Source organism: Notamacropus eugenii, chromosome 3, assembly GCF_028372415.1.
Source record: "Notamacropus eugenii isolate mMacEug1 chromosome 3, mMacEug1.pri_v2, whole genome shotgun sequence".
Lineage (NCBI taxonomy): Eukaryota > Metazoa > Chordata > Mammalia > Diprotodontia > Macropodidae > Notamacropus > Notamacropus eugenii.
This window is the reverse complement of record NC_092874.1, coordinates 288,746,435-288,772,914: the sequence shown is the minus strand read 5'-3', so window position 1 is coordinate 288,772,914 and position 26,480 is coordinate 288,746,435. Positions and strand designations below refer to the sequence as shown.

Genomic DNA, 26,480 nt, shown 5'->3' with positions numbered 1-26,480 from the left:
AGTCTGTAAAATATCCCTTTGGTAGCTTGATTTTAGAGCAGTAAATCTGCACATTAACTTTGACAGCACTGTCACTTTTATGATCAAACTGGAATCCCCAAAAGTCCTCTGGTTTTTCAGGTTGTTCTTTATTCCCTTAAGAAGCACTGATTGTATAACTGTATCTCTAAAGATACTCAGCAAGCTCTGGGAGATTGACTCTTGGATATTTTAAGTATTTTGTAGATTTTCTAGATGAAAACCCCCTTTTATTACTACCCTCTGAATTTTGTTATTATTATAGAAAAGTACTCATAATTTTCTTAACAATTATTCATTTAAAGCAAAGGAATTCTGTATGGAACTCTTCTGTGATGTCTGAATTAATAACGGAACAAGAAAGTATCCATTCTTATCTGGTATAATGACAGCAGAATAGACAAACCTAACAATAATAACCAAATTCAAAAAGGCTAAACTCCCTATACATCTCAAAATGCAAGCGTCAAAGACTGAGTCCAAAAATAGGTTCCAACAACACCCTCCTTACAGGAAACCAATTTCATCTAGAAAGCTAGAAGCAGACTAAAAATGAAGGGTTACTGTAAAACTTACCACACCAAGAGGGAATCATGAAAATTGGCAGTGGCACTGATGATGGTGGATGGTGTCCAATTTAAACCAAAAAGTATCAAGAAAAAAGAAAACTATTTCATGCCAATCACCTGAATACCTACTCTAGAGCAGCACTGTGCTAAGGCTCTCAGAATACAAGGATAAAAACAGAATAACAATTCCTGCACCCAAAGGAGCTGATAGTCTACAAAGGGGATACAATAAATATGTGTAGATAAATATAAAGTAAATACAGATTAACACAGTGTAATTTCAAGAGAGAGAGCTCATTAATGAGGGGAGATGAGGGTGACTAGACTAGCGAAGGTCTTATGGATCAAGGGACCTTAATGGCCAATTAGTCTCACCCCTTTGCTTTAAAGAAGAAGCAAAGTGAGGCTGAGGAAGGGAAATACCTTGTCTCTCAGGTGACCTTGGTGGTAGGACTGAAGCTTGAACTTGGGTCCTTTGACTCCCAGGACCTACCACGGCCCCGAACTTCACCATGTAAGGAGTTGCCCCTAAGCTATATCTGGAAATATATTTGGAAGTAAAATAGAATTCTGACAAGGTAGAGATGAAAAAGGAACACATTCTAGACAGAGACTCACCAGTGCACTGAGAGAGAAAGGCAGAATTGTATTGCTAGGGAATAACAAACAGATTAGACAGAATAAAAGAGTGTGTGAAGGGGAGAATTGGAAAGAGAGCTGCTAAGGCAGGTGGGGACCTGCTGGGGACCTGGTAGGTGTGTCCTGAAAGGCCAAGCTGAACACTGGGTCTCTCATCCTGGATGAAATAATGAGGTGCAGGAAAGGGGAGGACAGTGGGGTGGGATCGGGTCTGTATCGGGAGTACCAACCTACGCTGCTACTTGGAGGCTGGCCAGAGACTAGGAGCAGGGAGAGAACCAGAAGGCTATTGCAGATGTGGGATTATACCAAAGAAGTGACTAGAATGCCCATGCCCATTGACCCAAAGACTCCACTATTGGGCTCACATGCACAGGAGACCACTGATACCAAGATACTCACAGCAGCCCTTACTGTGACAATAAGAAAGTAAGAACAAGGCAGGTGCCCATCAACTAGAGAATGGCTAAAGGCACGGTGGTACACAAATATCATGGAATCCCTCTGGGATATACAACATGATAACACTGAGGAACAGAGAGAAGCAGAGAAGGTCTACATGAACTGATGCAAGTCAAGTAAGCAGAGCCAAGAGAACCACAGATACAATGGCTACAACAGTGTACATGGAAAGAAGACACACGTGCACACACACACACACACACACACTCACTCACACATACACACTCACTCACAGAAAATCTTCAGTGTGCCAAATTATAAAGTACAAACATAGCCTGAAACTTTGAGTTTCATAGACTTCAGAAAGCCTATGGGGGTTGCTCATAGCACATGGTTTTGGACTTTCTCAATGCATTGGTCAGTTATGCTGATTTTTCCTCTTCTATTTTTTGTCATTTAAAAAAAGCTATTTGTTCTATGGGATGACTTTTGGGGAGATGAGAAATGTTGGGGAAAACTATGATGATGTAAAAACAAAAGTCCAATAAACACTTAAAAAAAAAAGGTTACTGCAGTAGTCCAAAAGAGGTAATGAGGATCTGAATTACTGCGGTGGCTATGTGGCAGAGGTAGAATCGATAAGACTAGGCAATGGATTGAATATGGGAGAGGAGGGAGAGACAAGGCTGACTCCAAGTCTGAAAACCCAAGTGACAGGAAGGTCAATGTTACTCTGAACAGAAATGTGAATGTATATACATGCATATACATATAGATAGATACATCTATATCTATACATGTATATATGCATATGTACATATATATGTATGTATATGGATTTAAGGAGAAAATATGAGTTATGTTTGGATATGCTGGGCTTAATATGGCTACTAGAAATCTGGATGGTACCTACTGGGCAATTGGCTAAAAAGTTCTCTTAAAAAGAGTTTGTCTTAACCTCTTGTTTTTATATCATCTTCATTTCCAAACTGTCTAAAAACAAAGTATTTAAAAGGGGGGAGGGGGCAGAGAAATGGCTCAATCAAACTAACCAACACATTGAACAAGGCTGTCATTACAGACACCATTCCAACCACAATCTTCCGATTCTGCAGTGACAGGAAGACCTAGTAATTCTACAACCAAATTCACATGGAGAAAGCTCACAATCTTTGGAGAACAGATTTTACCATGGCAGATCTAAAAGGTACCAATACCTGTAAAACTAGTATTTTACACACCTCCTCTCCTCCAAATGAGCAGTGGTTCAAGGACAGGAACAGACAATTTACAAAAAGGAAATAAGAATGGGTAGCAAATCACAAGAAAAGATCTTCACATTGCATGTCATTTGATCTTCACAGCTGCCTACTGAGATATTATTCTTGATTCTCCTTTTTACATAAGGAAACTGAGGCAAAAGGGGCTAAGTGACTTGTCACATAGCTTGTAAATATCTGAGGTGGGATTTGAACCCAGACCTTCCTGAAGCCAAATGTAGCCCTGTCCACTCTCCCAAGTTATCTCTACAAAAGAGAAGGTATTCTAGTGGGATTTTACCCCCCAAAACAATAGAACAAGATAAACGGGACCTAAATGTACAAAAATAATCATAGCTATTCCACTAGTAATAGCAAAAAAATTAGAAATAATCTGTATGTCCAAGATTGAAGAATGACCAAATCAATTACGGATCATTAATGTAATGAATTACATTACAATGCCATAAAATTCTAAATATTAAGCAAACCAGAAAACAGAGGCCTATGTAAAGTGAAACAGAACGAAATCAGCAGAATCAAAGCTGTGTCAATTCACACATGCACATACATGAAAGGCAGCCCTGGCACAATGGAAACTGAGAGCAGGCCTCAGAGTTAGGAAAAGCTGAGTTCTAACACATGTCAATCTAATAGGAATTAAGCATCTTAATGATAATCGTAAAGTTGCAATGATCTTTAAAGAGCCATCTGGTCCATTAAGTCTCTACACTTCAGGCTATCTTTTTCTACACTTCCACAAGGTACTCCTCCTTCCACTGGCAGAGACAGCAGCGCCTCCAAGCCTTCTTATATTGTCCATCATAATCAGTAATGTGCTTCTATACATCCTCCATAGGACTATCTACCTAACACATCAGGGATCTTGTATTCATTCTTTTCCTACTGAATGGGTATCGACGTAGGGTCTGAGCTGCCCAGTATCCCTCACTCATGCTATATGATCACTCCATCTCATTTTCCAATTATACATGGTATTTCAAACCATGATGCATATGCATATTATCTTTCAAGATTTGCTATAAGCTCCTTATACCTGCTACATATCTTTCTATGACCTTTTGGCTAAGTGACAATTCTTCTTGGGATGTATGTTTCGAAATCTGCAACCACAGTGCACCACCAGTATAAAATTGGTGTTTGTGGGGGAAAAAGGAGGTTTCTCGCAGACAGGATCTTAAGATCTCTGAAACAACTACTTCACAAGTGCAAGCCAGTACAATCTCTTCTCTCATTCAATTCTGGCTCACTGTCTATCTACAGAGTCAATCCAAGATATATTACTGTTTGGCTCATGCAGTGGGTAATGGATGCTCTTCCATCCACTTGGGCTTTCCACTATGGATGGCCAGGCTGATATCTTTCAGATGCCTGTAGATCTCACTGAGGGGATGCTGTACTATCCCACGTCTGATGGCTTCATCAGTTTCCTCCCTTCTATCAATTCCTTTTCACTCATACCACACTGGTCCACCTCACTTTTTTTCTGGGACTACTGTAAAAGTCTAACTTCTTCACATCTGTTTTCATTTATAAGGAGAATTCCAGTGAGGATTTGGAACAATTACTCCAATGGATGAAGATCATATTAATAGGAAAGTGGTGTTTGTACGTACACACACACACACACACACACACACACACACACACACACACACACACTTGACTTGAGCCTTCTAAAAAAGATCTCTTGTTCTTTAAAATAGTTATAGAGGCAATACTGTGCTATAAGAAATGATGCCATGATGAACACAAAAAAGCATGAAAAACTTTTTATGAACTGATGCAGAGTGAAGTAAGCAAGGCCAAGAACACAACATATACCCTAACAACAATTTAAGTGGGAAGAATGACATGACACCAAACAAATGTGACAAAATTATAAAGATCAAATGAAGAGACAGGAGAAGACACCCCTTTGAGAAGGTGAGAGGTGCACAAGTCAAATTTGCATGTGTTTTCAGACTTTCTCAATGTACTGATCAGCTCTGCTTTTACCCCGCCTCTCTAAAAAAAAAACGCTATTTGTCATATGGAATCGCTCTCAAGGAGGGGGAAGGGAAGAGGAGGAGAAGGGATACATGAGATACCATGGTGATGTAAGAAACAGAAAACATCAATAAAGAAAAAATCTTAAAATGACTAGAGGCAGAAATCCCTCTGGTGTCCTTGACAGCACGTCCCAGTGTTTAACCTTAGTCAAGAAGTCCTTCCTTATGGGCCACAGGCCGCTCCTCCCCTCCTCTCGGTTTTGGACCAAACCACTCTTTCATAAGGACAGCTCAGCCCTTCCAGGTATTTTTAAGCTTTCAGGACAAGATGTGCAGGGTGTTTGATAAATGACACCACATGTTCAGAAAACAGAGTTAATGCCCAAAAGAACCAAACACTTCCTCCCTTTGGTCATCAGACCGCAATGATGATGACTGCGGCAGACTCATCAAAAGTTCTCCAACTCCAAAAGCCAAAGTCCTCCTTTATAACCTCGTTAGCTATCCATCAAGCGAGAGTTACAAAGAAATGGAGAGGACTGCTATGGAAACTTCAGCAACATGCCCAACTATCGTACCTCACAGACATAACTTAGACATCTAAAAACCAGTTTTATGTGGGACACTCTGGACTCCAGGTACCTCAAATCATTTTGCCTCACTAATGACTTGTAAAATAACAGCCAGATGAAGACTCAGCACTACCACCCTATTTCAACAAAAGCTTGCACACAGTCTGGGGAGTTAATGGAAGAAAAATAAAGGTTGACAATTTGTGATTCATCCTCTCTTTAAAAAATCAATTCATTTCCTAAACTGTTCAATTTCACTGTGCCAAGGTGAACATACGGTACCATACAAAGCAATTAAATAAACTCTTGGTAGAAAACCAATGCAATAACTGCAGGCACTTTGTGCACCTTTGTTGATCTGAAAGAAAATTTCAAAAAGTGCTACGAGAACATGGGTTTTATTAGTTGATCACTGTTACAACAAGGTCACTAAGGAGTTTCCTTTCTGCCATGGTAGCCACAAAGGAGGCATGCCTAAAAAGAAAAGGATGATATGCAAATGGATAGCAGTGACTTGACAAATATTAAGTAGATGCAGGGTAAAAAGTCCCCATTTCCCTGTTCCTTAGAAACAGGAACCTCAGTCTTCTTTTAAAATTGATTACTCTGAATCTTTCATTGCAAAAACAAAACAAGACCTGTACTCTGTTATCAGTTGTAATAAGATGTTTTCCTTTGAAAAGTAAAAATTGGCTTCTCATTCTGCTACCAAACTTCCTCTAAACTTCAAATTTATTCTACGCCATCAAAAATCCCTGAAGAGTAGATATCCCAAATGTTGAGCACACAAAAGGAAAACGGGAAAAGTTCAGGATGAGAACTTTGTCACGACTCAAGTCACGGCTGATGCAGGGCTCAAAGCTCCACTGGTCACACTCAGACAGCATGGAGGATTCTTGTTCGATCCCTTTCAGCCAATTGCTGAAACAACCTATTTACGTCAGACTCACTCAACAGGAAAAGGAGCAAGCTTATGTATCATTGCTGTCTTCTTCCTGGTGTCTGGTAGCAAATGAAATGAGCTTCTAAGAGCTTGCCCGACAATCACTGTCTGACCAGTCTTTCATTTCCACACCTATACAATGAGGACATGGGACTGGGTGATCTCTAAGGGCCCTTCTATCCTGAACGTCCAATGATGAGGTACTTAGCCTGGTAAATTGTAGGGGACTTCACAAATATCTTTTTAAATGAATTCTAACAAATGTTCTGGAACATCCAAGAAGTAGGCAAAGCTTCTACTCATGTCTGCTAGAGAGAAAAAGGAGGATTCTTCCAGCTTAAGCAACAACTTCTGCAACTGTGAATCATTTCCAAGTATTTTTGGATCCAGAGCTGCATAATTATTTAAGATTAAGCTAGTCCCCTTGAGGAACTAGAAAGAAAGTTATTGTGTGCCAATGCATATACAGTCCTGGCTAGTTCATTAGCCTGGCTTCCTCAGAGGATCTCTTCAGAAGGAATAGACTGCTTTAGCTCAAATTTTACTTGGACCTTTTTCTTCCCATGTGTGACTCTATAGATGTGCAATGATATCCTTAAAAGGTAAAATCTCAGCCATGAAAATGTGCATACCTGTGACATAAATGTTTCATTTTATAGGAGGAAAATTATGGCCCCTGAATGATATCAGCAGCAGACGCACACATTAATAACAGATGGGGAAAGAGCAAGGGATAAGAGGGGGAAGTGCAAGCGATGTAAAATCAAAGTTATCAATAAAAACTTATTTTAAAAATAAGAATGTATATACACATACACATGCTCATTTTGATTTCTGTCTTACTGAGACTACGCCCGTCATGCAATGGGTCTGATGTGTGAGCATGTGCTGCCCTCTCCTGGACATCTAATTGCACCAGGGCTGGTTACAGAATTCAACAAATCAGAATTTCACCAAGTCATAAAGAAAGGTCAGGCCACACTGGCTGTGAAGAACATAAACCGAGAAGGGAGATGTAAAATTGTGTTTAGTCTTGCTAGAATAGGGGAGGCTTTGGGGCATAGTCAAACATAGACATTTCCAAGAGCTCACTACTCATCCTACCTTGCGTTGTGATAGGGCTCTACAATTTACAAAAGACTTCTGCACACATTACACTATTTGCCCCTCACCACAAGGACACTCCCCAATACCTATAGAGGACCTAGAGGACTTTTATTACTACACACAGAGCCAAGATGGGAGCCAAGGGCCAGCTTACAGCTTTCTAAAACAGGCTCATGAAGTCAAATAGATTATCTTTCAAGAGAAAACTAGTCACGGTCATCCGAGTTCACTGAACCATTTTCCAACTTATCCTATCAGGAAATTCTTTGAAACATAATGCCCTCATAATACATCTTAAGTACATTTCCTTGTTCTCTCCCAAGAGAACTCAGGAAAAAGACAATCACAATACTCTATCCTAAATAATGATACTTCATAATCTCTGAATATTGAATTTGTAATGGAGGAAAAAATATTTTAGTTCAAACTTTGTTTTGACCAACCAAAATGTCTCAAAGTGTTTTCCCAAGATAGCATCAAAGCAAGGATTATTAACTTCTGTGTCACGGACCCATGGAAGTCTGGGAGAGTCTGTGGACTCCTCTGACCTCCTTTCTTCCCTCTCCAGAGGATCAGCTGCACAGCCCATGCCATCTCCCCCTTCTCTCACCATTCACAGTTCAGTTACTTCCACCTCAGGCATTCTCTTTTTCCCATATAGGCAAATCCTGGTTAATCCTCTCCCTTTCTTCCCTCTGTCTTCCTTCCTTTGTTCCATTTGTGAGCCAAAAAGTAACCTTAATTGTGGCTGATAAAAGCAAGAGTGGTGTTACTGATACACTGGTACCAGGGCAAAGGTGAGTCACAAATTTCAAAATGAAATCAGAGATAGGAACCAGGGCAATCACCCTCAAGAGCCTGTGACCCAGGATTCCAACTGAGAAGCGCAGCTCCTTCCTCAGCTTCCCTCAGCCGTTGTCCCATGAGCATCAGCACTCGAGGAGCCCCTCTTCGCTTCTTTTCTCCTTTTCCCCTCCTTATTTAATTGCTCACATCCTCTAATCCTCCTCCTCTGCTGCCGTCCTGGTACGGAGGTGGTCACAGGTTCCAAGGCCACAAAGCCTCAACTTGGGCAGATGCTTCCAAGGAGGCCAGTCAGCAGTCCAAAGACCAGGAGGCAGGTGCTCAGCACCAGGGGATGAAGCTTTTGTCAAAGCAACTTGGGAAAGAACGTTGCCAAGGGTGGAGGGCTTGGGTTCTATAGTACACTGGCCACACAGGTCCAACTCCAGATCCTCTGAACAGCCTCATTTTCTTTTTTGTGTTTTAAATTAGAAATGTGTGGTGCTCTTTTTTGCCTATGTTATGAGTTCATGGATCCAAGCCCCTATGAAGCTAAAGGATTTGGGGGCTACCCTAGGAACCTGACACCCTTTATTGACAAGGCAAAGACAACAGGAGGGAGGAAAGGGCCCTGGAGTCAGGGACCAGCTCTGGTATCCCCCTTGTTAGGTCTCAGCTTTCTCTTCAGTCAAACACAAAGAGCGTTTATCTATCTCCCAGGGACACAAGGAAAGGCTTCTGGACACCAGTCTAGGGCTCAGTCAGAGTTTTCTCATCCAAGACTTCCTTACACTGCCAAATCATGGACTCCGTCCCTAGCCCTATCCCTAAAGCAGGGCACATGCTAAGATTTGCATCCCACCATTTATCCCCATGTTCCAGAAACTCATTCACAACCATTTTTTCACTGGTCACTGCCCCTGTCCCATCCCTCCTGAAAGCCTGAATCCCATGAAGCCCATGTCCTGGACTGCTGGGCCCCATCCCACCAGAGTCCTCCTCTCTCAGACTCAGCTCAGTGGGCCATCCTTCACACCAGGGCTCACATGCCTCACTCTTGCTGATGCTAAGAGTAGCTTTCCCACCACCACACCCAGAGAGCCTGGCTCTTCTCTGCTCCAGCTCCGAGGGCCCTGCTTGGCCCAGGTGGGCCAAGAGAGAGGCCATGAGAACTGCTGACCACACCAAGGAGAAAGCTCCATGCAGCAGGCACAGCCTGTGGGGAAGGAAAACCACAGGGAAGGCTTCAACGAGACAATCTCTACTCTACCTTAAAGATGATCACGATGGGAATGTCTTCGGACAAGGTGTTGTGCCTCAGGTAAAATCGGCCTTGCTTCACAGCAATGTTGGTCCTGCTTTTCTTCTCATGGGTTGAACTACAAGGAAACGGAGGTTACTAAAATGCACTCATGCCTAGGACAAATCACCCATTTGTATATCTTGGGAGATGTTCATGTTAGTAACTATATATAACAGTAGCACTCAGAGAACAAGGGAACTTGCGCTAACTTCCAGGTGTCTCCTGCCCCATCTCCACATTCCCAGACATTCTCGGAGGACTTCCCACATTGACCCATTACTCTTTTACCTTGGCTGGAGCTGCTCTGCAGCACTATGAACCCACCTCTCCACCTTCTGCATAATTCTCTTCTACTCACACCACTTCTGCACCACTATTTAGGCAAGATCTGCCTAGAAATGAAAGACCTGGGGTGGGAGCTCCACCAAATCTTCACAAATGAGTGCAGACTAAAAGTAGGACTCACAGATTTAGGGTTACAAAGGTTCTGGGTGGTTCTCCAGCCCAATTCCTTTATTCTGCAAATGGGGAGGCTAAGGCTCACACTCAGAAAATTACTTGCCCAGAGTAAGTAAAATGGCAAAGGTGAGATGTGAATTCATTTTCTGAATCCAAATCCAACAGCAGCCTTTTGACAACAATCTGCTGAATCACAAATAACTAACAACACACCAGGATCTAAATCTGCACATTTAAAATACTGGCAAAGCAAACACCTCTGGTCTTTAGTGGAAGCGAGGTCAAAGAGCACAGGAGCCAGCTAGAAGGCATGGAGATTCAAGTCCTGAAGCTTTCAGTCATAAAGTCCCTCTGCTTAGGTTTTCTAAAATATCCCAGGTTCCTCCAAAAAGGACACTCTATGTTTTCAATGTGCTCTGGTCCCTAAGTGTGCATGCCTTAAACCATCAAAGCTCTGTGAGTCTGCCATCTCAGAGCCTGGCAAGGAGGAGGACGCTGCCAAGCGGAAATGCCCTGCACACTAGGATACTTCTGTTTCTCACACTCCATGCATGCAGAATCCTCCAAGATGGCCTTTCACCCCACATCTCCCGTGCCTTTTAACCTGGGATCCCTGATGACACATTCTGATGCACAGCAAATAAAGAAAGACATTTCGATTCTTTTTACTGCATTTTGGTGGTTGCTCAGTTGTTTTTCAATTGGGTTCAACTCTTCACGATCATATTTAGTGTTTTCTTGGCAGAGATTTGAGTTTGCCATTTCCTTCTCCAGCTCACTTTACAGATGAGGAAACTGAGGCAAGCAGAGTGAAGTGAACTGCCCAGCTAGAAAGTGTCCGAGGTCAGATCTGAACTCATGAAGATGAGCCCTCCTGACTCTAGGCCTGCATTTCACCCACTGAACCAACTAACTACCATTCTTTTCACTGCATAACATCCATGAAATGTGGGCTACATGAATATTCAGTCAAACATGAATATTCTAACTAAAACAATCTTAAGGAAGGATCACCAACATTTCCTAGAAAATGGGGAGACCTGACAGACTTTCCTTACCTGGTGACGGAGGCCCCAACGGTGCCTTTTCTGTCAGCTTCCACAATGATTCTATTTTTTGATAACTGCTCTTGAATGAGAATGACCTTCTCCACTCCTTTGACTATAAAGTAGCCACCTGCTCCAAAAACACAAGGTTAACTTCTGTGCGTCCTCCTCACAAAGGTGCTGTCCAGACAGGTAAGGCCAAGCACTCCAAGGCCCATCTGTCAGCTGCACTGTGTATTCCAGTCATCTCATCGACAACAGTCAACACATCAGCATGGTACGCAGCAGAGGCCCAGCACATATGCCACCATTACTGAGGACTGAGGGAGTCACACCCACATATCAGGGCTCAGCTGCACCAGAGCCAGCTTTCTGAGCAGCAGTTCTAGGACGAGATTGTCCCTCAATCGTCCAACAGCTTTTAGAGAAAAACAAAATGGCGCTTCCTGATGGGATTTAATGTCACATTCATCTTCTACATCATGATGGCACTATAGTTTTGGCCTGATGAAACTTACTCAATGGCATTTCCTGTCAACATCTTTGGGAATTCTGCATCAATGCATCCAAATAGGAACAAGATGAAGGCAATCAGAAAGAAAATTAATCAATGAAAAAGGGCTAAATGAACTGAGAAAGTCTAAAAATGCTAAGTCTGAGGCATTAAAAAACAAAACATCACTACCTCCTTTGAAAAGGAAACTGAATTTTAACACTATGTCCATTTAGAGAACATAGACATATTTCTTCATCTCATTTGTATTTTGAAATGGTTTCTAGCCCATCTATTTAATATTTTTTCAATCTAGGTTAGAAGAAAACATGGGATCAGTTTTTGTTTTGTTTAAGTATACCAAAAGATAAAGAAACTGAGAATAAACATTTGGGTCACCAAAATTGTACTCGTGAAGGAAAAAAACTACAGATCAAGCTGTTAGATTTTTGTACTAAAAAAATAAACAAATATTGGGTCAATCTTCAAAATACCCTGCTAATGTGTTTAATATCATTCAATGAATGACATATAGAGATAAAACAGTGTATGGTAAACTGGAAAGCTTCAGGTTTGAGGTTTTTTCAGAAAATGTTACACTTTTTTAAAAACTGGAGTGTATCTCACACCTGTGCAAATTGGCAAAGATGATAAAAGGCAAGAATGCTCGATGTTGGAAGGGTTGAGAAGACAGGCACACAGGCACGCTAATGCACTGCTGGTGAAGCTGTGGAGCAGTACAACCATTTTGGAAAGCAATTTGGAATTATGCAAATAAAGTGACTAAAAGATCCATGCCCTTTGACCCAGAGACTCCGCTGAGCACATACACCAAGAAGGTCCATAATACCCAATTATTTATAACAGCACTTGTTGAAATGGCAAAGAATAAGGACCAAGGTGGATGCCCTTCAGTTGGGGAATGGCCAAACAAACTGAGGTAGAGGAATGTCATGTAATCTCACTGAGCAATAAGAAATGGTGAGTGTGAGGAATGTAGAAAGATCTCCATTAATCAATGCAGAACGAAGTAAGCAGAGCCAAGAAAAACAGCAGACGCAGTGGTTACAACGAGGAGAAGAACAGCTGCTCCCCGCCACAAGCACACACTGCTATCCCACCCCTTTGCAGAGGCAGGATTCAACAAGTGCAGCCCATGTTTTCAGACTTCTCTGATGTATTAATTAGTTTTGTTCATTTTGTTTCTGCTTCTTTTTCTTATCTTTTTTGTCTTTAAAAAATATTATTTGTTAGTGGAGCGGTAATGCAATAAAAGATATCAATAAAAATGTATTTTTAAAAAAAGGAAAAAAATTGGAAGAGCAATAGACAGAAAAAGCAGGGGATGAAAACATACCTGGATCTAAGGGGCATTCATTGAGCTTGGCAAACTCAGCTGGAGTCTTCCCTGTAAGGACACAGTTGGAGCTCCGAAGCATAATGGGCATTCTATTTTCAGAAAAGAAAAGGGTATCACACCACATATGGAGTATCTACAAAATACAGTCATTCTCAAAGACAAATGACCATGTAAGGATTGAGAGCAAATAAAAAATTAAACTTCTTAACTTCTAAATCATTATTTAAAAATTCCAAGATGCCCATCCTCAAAACAGAAATGAAAATTCTTTAACTCTCCATGTTCTAATCCACAATACAGGCTTTACTTTCTTCAGAATAGGGTGTCAAATCACTCAGTGTTTTTTGAAGTCGTGCGATTAAGCATTCATTGAAATACTTGAATATTTGCAAACGTCTTTAGCTAAAGTAAGCCCAGCTTCTGTCATAATTCTGTTCTCTCATTTTCCTGGACTGCTGGGGGTAAAGAAGGAAAGTAATGTCCACATAAGCAGGGAGCATTATCCCACAAAGAGATTCCCACCACCACCCCAAAATTAGGATGCTTTGTATAAAGAAAGGCAGACTAGATATTAAAAAAAACAAACATAACAAAAAAGTTTTTATTGTTACTCATTCCCCGATTAACATGGGGATACATTAACAGAATCATCTTGAGCTCATTCCCCTTAGCATGCTTCTCAGCACCAGGACAGGCCCAATTTGGGACCCAGCTGTTCTTAGTTGCTGACACTGCAGCCAAGAAGCCAGGACTGCTGCAAACATTTTCTTGTCCTTGCATCTTATATCAAAGAACAGCCCCATAAATTGCCTAGGTCAAAATGACCATCTCCCACATATGTGATCATTTTAATCCGAGGGACATCAAATTGCAAGGAAATGCCCTTTGTCTAGGGGCACCATCAAGAGACTCTCATGTGTGCCTGAAGAACAGATGAGCCAACACCAGCCATTCAACAAGCATCTGTTAAATACCAAATGGGCTCAGTATTGGAGGAGATAAGGTCCTGCCTTCACAGAGAAGAGTAGATGAGTCAGACACACAGACCAAAAGGCAAAGGAGCAGCTCTCCTCACCATATTGGCACCTAACCTCCCTTTTCCAAAGGGCTTTCCTGGCTTTTTGTCACCAACTCCACAGCCTTCTCCCTGTTTTCAGAAGCATTTTGCCGGGATCACCAATGAGAAGGGGCAAAGTCACCCTGAAAGACAGAGTTGTCCTTGGCATGTACCAGACAGCTCCAAAAGACACTCTCCACACCGACTAAGCCCATTCTTTTTATTGTAAAATTTACCATAAAATGGACTAGAGAACAAGGAAAATGCCACCTTTCTCTCTCAAGGCAATAATGTGCATGTAACTCCAAATACCACCCAAACCACTGGAATGGAAACCAAGAAGGTCAACCTGAGAACCCAGCACCATGACTAAAGCTGCCTCTTCCCTATTTCCACCGACATCCTGCAGAAGAGTTCCTGGACGTTCCTTGCTTGAGGAAGGAAACCTATAAAAAGAATGATGATGCTGGTGGGGCCAGGAGCTTTCCTACCTTGCCTTCCAAATAATCTTGCTTAAGGCACCAGGCTACCTGACAGCTAAGACCTACTCTGGAAGAGTAAAGAAAAGCTCATAGCAAAAAAAACCATACAGCAATCTTCTGGCAAGAAGGCTAGCCTAAGGAAATCTTCCCAAAAGGCTTGTGTTACCTTGTTAATGCCAAGAACAGGTCAGAAGAAAGAACCTTTGTTCACTTTCCATCTGTCATTTCAAATTTAGAACCACAGGAAACAAAATGGGCACTCACACATGAACACACACACACACACACACACACACATACACATACACACACATACACACACACACACACACACACACACACACACACACTCATTTTTCTCACCTGCCAATGGGTAAAGCATTCCGAATAATCCTCTGGCTACCCCGGGTATATTCGATATCCACTGTAATGGGAGCTGAGTACGTCATGTCTCGCAAACGGCACTGCAACAGAAAGACAGACACACAGCCTCTCTCAGTGAAGGGAAGGTCCAATTGTGGCATCTTGTCTCCAGAGCCTCTCCACTGCAAGAAGGGAACTCACATTTCATTTGCACCAATCCCACACTAACCCACTGACCTATTGCCTCACTCTCTCCCTAAACCTAAAGTTAGACCAAGGACAGCGGATACTGTCCCCACAGCCCATCTGGGCCCTGGTAGTCCGACGATGGAACAGAAAATCAGAATCCTGCTAGTTTTTCCTTACCACACTCTTTAGTGACAATGGGCACCACTAAACCCACCAAAGATGGCTTTCCCACCGATTACCCCATAGGTCTTCCTACTCTAGTAAGTTCTTCACAAACTGAAGTCAAAGAAAATGATTCATTTATCAATGCTGGAGAAAATGGGGACTTATGAGAGGCTAAAAAATCAACAACTGAATCATGGGATAAAGGAAAGAGAAAGGAGCCATCCTACTGAATACATAAGTCTTGAGGATCGTCCTGGGGGCTATAATCACATTACATAGACTGACAGAAGTTCCAAACATAAAGACCAAAAAACAAATCTGTCCATTTCATAAAGCTGAGCATCCCACATCCTTGTAACAGATGCAGACTCAACTTTCTCCAAACACTCCAACCCACATGGATCTGTCTTTGAACTCTGAGGGAAATTACAGTCCGTGCCAAAAAGGTAGGCCGTAAAGCATTCTGTTTCACGTGTTTTCACTGTTTCCATAACTAGATTATTAGAGAGGGAACAAGGATAATATTCTATGTGCCTCTGACTGCATTAAAACATCCCAGCAAAGTACTCAGACACAGGAGAGAGCTGATAAACGGTGACAGCTCCGAGAGCAAGTTTTTAAATAATGTCATTTTCAAAACTAAAATCTTTATCTTAAATGTGCTCCTAGTCAGCTGCTTATGCTACTTAGCTCAATAAATGTTATGATCTAACGCCCTTTGCTATTTAATAGTATTTTCCATATCTCCTTCCCCTGCTGTATAGTTTAACTTTTTTTGATGCAAACCAGAAAGAAGGTCAGTAAATCATTTTCATTCTGATGCACCTCACAGCTAGAGCCACTAGGTGGAGAACTTTCGCGGGAAAGAATGGGATCTGTACTCAGCCAACAACCATTTTCAAATTCATGACTTAGCTTTAGCCAGGCATTAAGAGGGCCACAAGAAACTGAAGCAAGTCAAACCAGGTGGGAGGACTCTGTGACTTCTTAAAGGTACCTTTTAACTCTAATAATGGGATACATGAGAACTGGAAAAAACCACCAGGAAAAAATCAGCAAGAGATCCCGTACAATGTTAATTGCACAGGAAACATTTCAGTTCCAATGTAAGGCAGTCCACCCTTATGGGCCAGAATGTGAGGCAGAGAATAGTGCTGTAGAAAATCATCATGAGCCAGGCTGATGTGAGAAGGGTGTGGAGAGATGGCTATGTGCTGGGCTCTCTGTAATGGGAGGAACAGCCTGGGGCTGAGGCTGGTGGCCCATGCCAGTGATCCCTTGCTAGCAGGGAGGTTCTGTAGTTCAGAACTGCAGCAGACTAGGCTAAATCAGGGTTATCATCAACATGGTGAGCCCCCAGAAAGGGCACCAGGTCACCCAGACAGGGAAACAAGGCAAGGCTTCCATGTCCATCAGTAGTGGGATGGGGTCCCTGAGTAGTCCCTGCATTCCTAGGCTGGGCAAGATGGAGAAATCCAATCTTAAAAAAGAAAAGATCAGAAAAATCACTTGGCTTAGACGTCAGAAGATCTGGCCTCAAGTCCTGGAACAAACACTTCCTAGTCATGTGACCATGGATAAGTCATTTCACCTGTCAGATAGGACAAAAACACTCTCTCCACACTTTATGGGTTTATGAGAAAAGTATTATGTTAACTGTAATTCTACACAAACACAAGTTATAACTACAGGCAGATGACAACGACAGCCCATGAAGCAAAAGCTTGGAACTGAGGATTCCAACTTCATGTGTTCAGGGAGAAGTGAAAAGGGCGGTTTGGCTAGAGCGGGAATCATGGTAAAGGATAACGGGAGACAGGCCTGGACCAGACTGTGGAGGGTAGTCAGCAAGAGGCTGAGGAATAAAGACCTTATCCTGGTGACCACCCAGCATGCCCAGAGGTTTTCTACTAGGGAGGGGAAGCTCAATTCCATTCCACAAACATTTAGTGTGAGAAACTGCACTTGTACAAAGAGAAAAAAGAGCCTCTGCCCTTGAGCCTAAATTCTCCTGGGAATTAAAACAAGGACACAGATTAAATAGATGACAGAGTCGCGGGGCTCTCCTGTTCCTTCATCCTCACACACAAGTGTACAGAATAATAATGACCAGCTCTGTTGCAGGGTACCCAGCAACATTCACTCGGCCTGCTTCCTGCTGGCAAGTGGCACCCCTGGGGGCAGGACCCACATTGCACCCCACTGCCCCAGATTCGAGTCTTTACGAGAAAGGAGTCACAGAACCACAGATTTCTTTCTTGGCAGGTCTTAGAGGTTACCTAACCAAACCCCTGTGACCCAGACAGATAGGTGACCTGTCCAAAGTCATGCATATAGTAACTGGGGAAGTGAGGAGTTGAATGTAGGATCTCTGACTCCATGTCCAAAATAACTAATGTTATAGTTATTTAGTCCCATGGTGACATACACAGGGAGGGAGAGACAGAGGCAAGGAGATCTCCGAGGAAGTTCACAGAATAATCCAGATGGGAAAGAAGGATTTCAACAGCAGAAGTGGACAAGAGAAAAGGAGAGATGCTGCCTGAAAAGCAGCACCAGAGATTTGTAAAATGAACTCCAAGAAGGCAGCACCAGCTTCACTTTCTGTCTCTGCCTGGTGGCACCTAATCCAGGGCTCTGCATTTAGCCCACACTTAATTACTGAATTGGATGGACTGACTGGGTCACTCGCTGGAGACACAAGAAGGAAAAGGAAGAGTCAAAGACAGACATGGGCTATGGAGATAAAGGTAATGATGAGGACAGAAAGAAGGAAGCTGGGGAAGGAGCACTGGTGATCACGAAGGGGAGATGAGCACTGATTGTGAATACTCTGAGTCTGAGGTGACAGAGGCCCATTAAAGGACATCCTAGAGGTATCAAGATATGGGACCAAAGCTTGGTGAAAGGCCAGGGCCATAAAAGAGGCCTGAAACAAGATCAATTCATCACGCAACAGGGCAAAGAAAAGGCCAAAGACAGAACCCTGAAGAATGAGGTGGTTCCATATGAAATGGGATTAGGAAAGAAGGCAGAAAAAACAAAGCTATCTGAGGGAAAAAAGAAGAACGTAACCAGTCAAGGGAGAAACCAAGAGAAAAGAGACTTTCAAAAACGAGGCAGATCATGTGTCAAATGCCAGAGAGCCACAGAATGGAATAAAGACAAGCAAAGAGACAATTGATGTGGAAAAGGGGAGGTCACTGGTAACAAGGAAACAGTATCTGTAGTAAGATACATTTATGTGCTTTACAACTTACACAGCATTTGCTCATAGTGTCCTCCCCCCCACACACACACACCTCTACCCCCCCCAGAGAACTAGGCAGCGCTGTGAGCATTATCCCCATTTTACAGATGGATCCTACCTAAAACGGACCCATCTTAGCCCCAATATGCTCCATCTTTTGACACAGGCTGACCCCCTTTCACTTCTCTCTCCTGCCATCCCAGAGCATCCCTACAATGGCTAGTCACCACCTTTTTCACCTTCTATAAGCTCTTGCCCCTTGGCCTTCCTCCATTTGTTACAAGTATCGACCCCTTCCACGGGAGCCCCCTTGGCTTCCTCGGCACTCTGACATATCTCAGCTACACTCATCTTCCTGCCCTTTCACCATTGTCGACTTGGCCCTCCCAATCCTGGGCTACTCCCATCTGCCCCACTCAAGCACAGAGAGATCTGCTGACCTTACTGCCCACTCCAGTCACTGTCCTCTTTTTCCTCCTTCTTTTCCCTGCCAAGATGCCCAAACAGGACAACTCTAGCTACATCAGCTTTCCCAACCTCAGTCCCCCTAACATCTGCCAACTGGCACCTGCTCCATCACCACTTCCCCAAGACGGCAACACGAAGCCAGGACAGCAGAGAAGGCAGAAGGAGAAGACCTGGGACAAATGCTCCCCTCAAACCTGACTAACACCAGAGCCCGGGTAAGTCACTCAGGACACTGGGTTGGTGTAAAAGGGCAAGAGCCAACCCCAGGGATAGCAAGGTTAAGAAGCAACAGGCAGGAGGTCAAGGACAGGAGGCCAAATACCATTTGACCCAGCAATATACCTCTGGCTAGGTCTGTATCCCAAAGAGATAATAAAAACGAGAAAAGGGCCCACGTGTACATAAATATTTTTAGCAGCTCTTTTAATGATGACAAAGAATTGGAAATTGAGGGGATCCCCATCAACTGGGGAATGGATGAACATGCTGTGGCATATGAAATGTAATGGAATACTATTGTGCTAATAAGAAGTGATGAGCAGGCGGACTTCAGAAAAACCTGGAAAGACTTATATGAACTGATGCTGAATGAGGTGAGGAGAACCAGGAGAACACTGTACACATTGTAACATTGTACACATGTAACACTGTAACAGCCACAGTGTACAAGGACTGATTTTGATGGACTTAGCCCTTCTCAGCAATGCAAGGACCTAAGACAACTCCAAAGGACTTGTGAAGGAAAATATCATCCATATCCAGAAAAAGAACTATGGAGTCTGAATGCAGCATACATTTGCTCTCTTTTTTTTTGATCTTCTTTTTCATGGTTTCTTTCATTGCTTCTAATTCTTTTTTACAGCATGACTAATGTGAAAATATGTCTAACATTAATGTATATATAGAGCCTGTATCAGAGGGTCTTTGGGTGGGGGAGAGGAGGCTTGGGGAGAAAATGTGGAACTGAAAATCTTATGTAAGTGAATGGTGAAAACGAAAAATAAATAAATAAATAGCTTTAAGTTTAAAAAAAAGGGAGAGAGGAGGCCAAGAAAGGTGAAGGCAGAAATGAAGAAGCCAGGGATGAAGTTCAAGTGTGTCTAAAGGTGACAAATGGGCTAGGTGGGATGCCTTTTTCAGGTCCCAGGTTTCAATGAGATATCCTCACATAAATCATTACATCACATGATGGACCAAATAACCCAATGTCACCTGAAATTCTGAGGCAATAAACCAAGGACTAGGATGAAGGAGCCAGGTTTACTCCCAAACCTCTGAACAGACATAAATATCAAAGGCAGTATAGGACAGTGGAAATGGTCTCACTCTAAACCCAGAGGGTCTGGGTTCTAGACCTGGCTCCAACACTAACTAGCTGTGGAATCACAGGAAAAGTCACTTAGCCTTTCCAAGACTCATATTCAGTTCCTTCATCTGTAACAGGAAGAAAACAATAACTGCACTGCCCACTTATTAAGGCTGTTGTGCCAAGCAAAGTCACTTATGCAAAGAAAAGCATCAGGTAATATTGTGAGGCACGCAAACACATGGTGAAAAGCCCAAATCACAAGTCCAAGGTAAGGAAGTAGTAAGAAAAGTCTTTGCTGGAGACAGACACATGCTGGGCCCTCCAAATGGGGTACAGTAGGCAGCAGCATGCAGTAGGGGAAAGAGCACTAGACTAACTCAGGAGACCTGGGCTCAGATCTCACCTGACACTTACTAGTTGGCTGACCTTGAACTAATCAGTCAATTTCTCTGCACTTCCATTTTCCCATCTATAAAATGGGGGAAATGATATTCACACATACTCTGTAAACCTAAAACTACTACATGGATTATCATCATCATTATCATCATCATTTTAGTATGGAAAATGATACACAGAGAGAAAAATATAAATTCAGAAGGAGACATGGAAACAAAGAAACTGCTTTTGTTACTACCTAACCTAACCCTGCTTGATTCAACTTCCTCCTCTGTAAAATGAGCTGGAGAAGGCAATGGAAAACCACTCCAGTATCTCTGCCATGAAAACCCCAAATGGAGTCACAGAGAGACAGACACAACTGAACAACAACACCTGGACACAGTTAATACACACATTTTTCAAACGAAAGGCAGTGTGGTAGAGGGCAGAGAGCTGGCCTCCAGGTCAGGAAGACCTAGGTGCAGATCTTGCCTAGGACACATCTTGGTTCTTGGTTCCTGAGAGAGTCCTTCATCTCAGGACCTCAGACAACTCTAAAGTTACCACTAAAGTTTAGTTTTGCATTGACAGAATCCAGGAGTTCCCTACACCTAAGAGATCACAGGCCTAGTTCGTTCCCCCTCCAAAATCCCTTTGAATAAACAGTATTTATCCAATTACAATTTATTTGTTCTTGTCCCTTATCCTTGCTCACATATTTGAATTTGTGTTGATAGCTAAGTTTATCATCCAAAAATGTGGCAGGGAATACCTGTAGCTAAAAAGAAAAGCAGCTTCCCCAATTACCTCATGAGGAGACACAGGCCTTGTCACATTAAAGCTTTCTTCAACGTCAGGGAGGCCCACGTAAATATTAAGATATCTGAAAAGCAAATAAATCCAATATCAATTCTCTCTATTTGGAATACTTGAAAAACTAACAGTCTGTCTTCACCCAACATATCAGGATCACAGGTAAGTTGTTAGAGTACGAAATCTAAAGGGACAGCTTCAATCTGAGGTTCTCTTATTTACACAAATGTGTTCATCCATCCACTCAACAAACATGTACTAACTCCTGCTAAGTGTAATGCACTGTCCTGCAGGAGAAGAGGATGGAAGTTTTAAAAAAAAAGACATGGGTTTAAATAACTTTGAGAGCACATTATCAAAGTGTCCCTCTTAACTTTCTATAAAAATATGGCAGGCAGAAGTGCTGCACTAGAAATGAGCATATTAAGTACTTACTAGTCACTCTACTGGGCACTGGACTAATTTCTGTTAGTTTCAAAGACCAAGAAAATCGCCTGTCTCCTCTTTTAATACAGAGTTCAGCTTAAGAACTTTAAAATCGGTTATTTACCAAGCTGACTGAAAGGTTAAAAGATGTGGCTGCTGTGTTTTTAAGTGGTTGGAACAACCTATTTAATAGCAACTGTGTTTCCTGAAAGAACAGACACTGTACAAAGCCTTTCCTTACTTTAAGTACCACATGGGGTCAGCATCACTGGTGACCTTTTCGTTGGCTTTCATGATCTTCTTTATCTACAGGCAAGATGAAAAGATGGAAAGAAATCTTAGTCTTGCAGGTAATTCTCATGCCCAGCTTTTGGGCCCCACCCTCGGCACACTCACCTCTACGTTGATGAAGTAGTTGAAGGAGTCGATATGCTGCTTCACGAGGCCTTTCACCTACAGGGGTCAGAAAAAAGCCCCAGGATCAGCACCAAAAGAGCAACATCTGCAATTGAGCCCTGGCCATCACAAGATGGCAAACTTTCCTCAAGATAAAGCTTTTGGAAAAGCTCCACATTTTGCTTAGTAAAAACATGTCACTGTGGCTAAAATCTGTGTTTATACAACCAGAAATCACCCAGCTGAGAGCAATGAAAGGGCCACAGAAGAGGACCTCATACTGGTCCACTCTCGGGTGGCCAAGGACTGCTGACCTTGTGTTCATTAAGCCCACTCTTTGTCTCCCACTGGGCAAAGAGCAGCTCCTCCAGGCCACCGTGACCTGATGGGTCAGAGAGCTTAGCTTAACGAAGCTGGTGAAGCTAAGGCTTGGACAAGTATTGGGTGAGGAGGCTCTGCCTGCTCCTCAAAGCAGCAGCAGAATTAAGTTCCCTGAGGATAAAACTGCTCCCTTAGTGCCTCTATTCCCTGAACTTCTCCACCCTGGCAGGCTCCAGGCACATCCAGTCCTTCACTGAGCCTTTCACATAGTTCTTGCAAAGGGACTTTCCTTCCAATTCCACATCTACCACCTTCCTCCAAGGACTTGGCTAGTCTTCCAACCAGTCTCCTCTCTACTTCCATTTTCTATTTTTCTGAGCCATACTACACACCACAACCAGATCAATAGGATGAAATCTCAATCTGCACACATCACTTCCAGTTCAAATACATTCAAAGGCTTCCTACTGCCTCTGAGATAAAGCCTAAATTTCTGGAACTCAAGACTGTCAACAAGCTGGCCCCCACTTATGTCTTTACCTTACCTATCATTACTCTCCTTCCTCATCTCCAAGCTGGGTTCTATCAATACTGCAGGCATGGCATTTGCCCATCCTTGCATCGGAAGTCTCCACAGCCCCCTACCAGTTATGCTCAAGAGAGGGAGAAGGCCCACTATTGCTTCAACTCAATCACAGAGTCTACTCTATCCTCATTTCTCTATAAACAACACTGGCTCCAACTCAAAAGGAACAGTCTTACCTTATTCTTACCTTTTCCCCAACTCTCCAGTTACCTCCAGACCCAGACCTCAATGTCTGCCCTCCATCAGATTTTCCTCCAACACTGTTCCTCCCCTAAATGTCAGGGGCAGACACTCATTAGCTTTATTTCTCATCTGGCCTTTAGAACATGTAACCTAAGTTAACATGACCTATATGGTCTGCCTCCCAAACTAGAACACAAGCTCCTATGGGCCAGGATCCAGGTCTCTCCTTCCTTTTTTGGTGTCCCTATTACTTAGCAACAGGCATGACACACAGCACTGGTCAAAATATACGAATGACAAGGATTTACTATAAAAAAAGGAAAATTAAATGGACTCATATAAGAACATGAGAATGAATATTAAAGGTATAACACTGACCTTTAGAAATGCTGGAAGCAGCCTCCATTTTTCCTGTGAAACAAAACATTAAGAATTAGAATTTGTACAAACTAGCCATTTAGTCAAAGATTTTCAGCTGTTATTATTATAAATAAGAATGATGGAACCATAAGAGAGCTAGGCCAGCACTACTAAAGTCATAATAGTCATTTCGTTCTCCTGAGGCATTATCAGAGAAGTGAGGTACATATGAGTAATTTTTCCAAAAAAATGTGAAACATTTCTTTAAGCACCAAAACTATGTTCATCTTAACCATTTTTATGGAAATCATTTTAAAATGTATTACACACTTCCTGCCTTTTTAAAGGGGAATGAATCTAGTTTCCCCTTCTCCTGATGACTCCAGTGACTGTGTTACTCCCTCAGTTTCTTCAATTGTAAAACGGAGGTAATGACAGCACCTGCCTCTCAGGCTTGTGGGGGGGAAATGAGACGTTCAGTTTTTTTAAATTACACTTCGCCCAGGGCCTAGCATACAGTAGGCATTATAAAAAGCGCTAGCTTTTGTTGTTATTATCATTGAGACTCTACTCCAGAATAAAGGGCGCTCTCCTCCAGTAAAATCAGACAAAGTAAGTCAGGAGCAATCGACGGACCTCTTAGGATCGACATCAAACGAGGATAACAAAGGGAGACACACCATTCGTGCCAATGACACTTCTCACACCCTGGCATCCCACTTGGTTAACCTCCTTCACTTCTTACCTCAAGCTTACTCAAAAGGAGGCGTTAAGCTAGTTCATGTAGCTTACCTAGAGTTTAGGAAAACATCTGACAAAGTTTTTGTGCTATCCTTTTGGGAAAGATGGAAAGATATAAGCTACATAGTTGGAGTTAGGTGGATTCAAAGCTGGGTTAATGGGCAGGCCATAAAGATATTTAATAATGGCAACTTAGAAAGTACTCTGTCATGGAGCAGGCCTCCCACCACCACCTAATCAGTGGCTAATTTTGGCCAAATCATGAACACCCCAAGAAAACACAGGAGCTCCATCAGTCACCACCACACTATCCATATGTGGAACCATCGATTATAACAAATGGAGAAGTTTTGAATGCTGTGGATAAGTTCACTTACCTTGGTAGTGTACTTTCCAGGGATGTACACATTGACAATGAGGTTGATGCACACATTGCCAGAGCTAGCTCAGTGTTTGGGAGGCTCCAAAGAAAAGTTTGGGAGGGAAGAGGTATTAGACTGACTACCAAACTGAAGGTCTACAGAGCCACTGTGCTGACCTCACTGTTGTATGCCTGTGAAACATGGACAGTCTCTCAGCGTCATGCCAGGAAACTGAATCTCTTCCATTTGAACTGTTTTAGGAAGATTCTGAGGATCACCTGCAGGATAAGGTACCAGACACTTAACTCCTTGCTCGAGATGAACTGTCAAATATTCAAACTATGCTTCAAAGAGCACAACTCCAATGGGCTGGCCACACTGTTCGAATGCAAAATACGCTTGCCAAAAAGACTATTTTATGAAGAACTTGCATGGGGCAGACGATCATCTGGTGGTCAGAAGAAGCAACACAGGACACTCTCAAGGTCTCTCGCAAGAACTTTGAATTTGATTATGCAACATGGGAGACACTGGCACAGGATTGTTCAGCATGGCATGCCCACATCAGAAAGGGTGCTGTGCTCTTTGAGCAAAGCAGAACTGAGACAGCACAAAGTAAATGTAAGATGCAAAAATTTGGGATATCCACCCCAAATATTCACACAGACTATCTGTGCCCAACCTGCAGATGAGCATTCTGAGCTCATATTGGTCTGATCAGTCACAGTCGGACACACTGAAATTTCACTTTACTATGGTGATGTCATTTTGGTCCTCTTCAAAGATGACGGTCAACAACCACCACCAACCTTGGCCATGGTCTATTTAATTAACATCAGTACCATGGTAATGGGTACACATCCTCCTCCCCTGTAAAATGTAATATCTTAAGAACAAGACCCAGTTCATTCCTTTGTATCCCTTTTACCAGGCTGTCGACTGACTAACGTGAGACACTACAAGTACAGGCTGAGAGAGGCACTAGACAGCTTATTGAAAACACCTTGGAGCTCAGTGTACTGAGAGTTCAACAGGTGTTCCAACAAGTGATTTACAAAGCAGATCTAAAACCCTCAACCCAGTTATCTTATCAAGAGCCTACCCAGCAGCCTGGCCCTCTAAGGCAGAAACATTACACTGCCCTGTCTCCACTGATTGTCTCATCTGACCAACTATTGTAGACAAGCAAATCCCAGCAATGCCTTACTTAATTCCCTACTTCCACTCATCTTTTGTAAAGCAACTCTGTGAACACATCCTTGCTTTTGTATTTGGAAGCAGCTAGGTGGCTCAATGGATAAAGCTAGGTCTGAGGTCAGAAGATTTGAGTTCTAATCTGGTTTCAGACACTTAACTAGTGGGCTAGCCAGTAGTTAACCTTCTTCCTCTGTAAAATGGGGATAATAATAGCACCTACCCCCCAGCACTGTTTTGGGAATCAAAGGAGGTATCTGTAAAGTGCTTACCACAGTGCCTGGAACATAGTAACTGCTAGCTATTATTATGGTATTTGACTCCTCAGGGCTTAGCATAGTGCTTGGCACTTTATAAGTGTTTAAAAAATGTCTTTTTATTCATTCATCCTCATAGTACTCTATTGAAGTCAACATTGAACTTTATCATGGTGATGTCATTTTGGTCCTCTTCAAGAACGAAGGACAAC

General features: G+C 42.5%; 1 protein-coding gene across 2 annotated transcripts in view; it reads right to left on the bottom strand.

Moving 5' to 3' along the window:
- POLR3B (RNA polymerase III subunit B) overlaps positions 1 to 26,480 on the bottom strand; it is a 152,790-nt gene that overhangs the window by 125,041 nt on the left and 1,269 nt on the right. For both annotated transcript variants that reach the window (XM_072655818.1, XM_072655819.1), the window contains exons 2-9: positions 23,733 to 23,765; positions 22,265 to 22,321; positions 22,110 to 22,174; positions 21,437 to 21,512; positions 14,868 to 14,968; positions 12,963 to 13,054; positions 11,125 to 11,242; positions 9,575 to 9,683 (exon numbers count right to left, since the gene is read on the bottom strand). In XM_072655818.1, the coding sequence (XP_072511919.1) occupies positions 9,575 to 9,683; positions 11,125 to 11,242; positions 12,963 to 13,054; positions 14,868 to 14,968; positions 21,437 to 21,512; positions 22,110 to 22,174; positions 22,265 to 22,321; positions 23,733 to 23,765 (651 nt within the window). The remainder of the gene's footprint in view (positions 1 to 9,574; positions 9,684 to 11,124; positions 11,243 to 12,962; positions 13,055 to 14,867; positions 14,969 to 21,436; positions 21,513 to 22,109; positions 22,175 to 22,264; positions 22,322 to 23,732; positions 23,766 to 26,480) is intronic.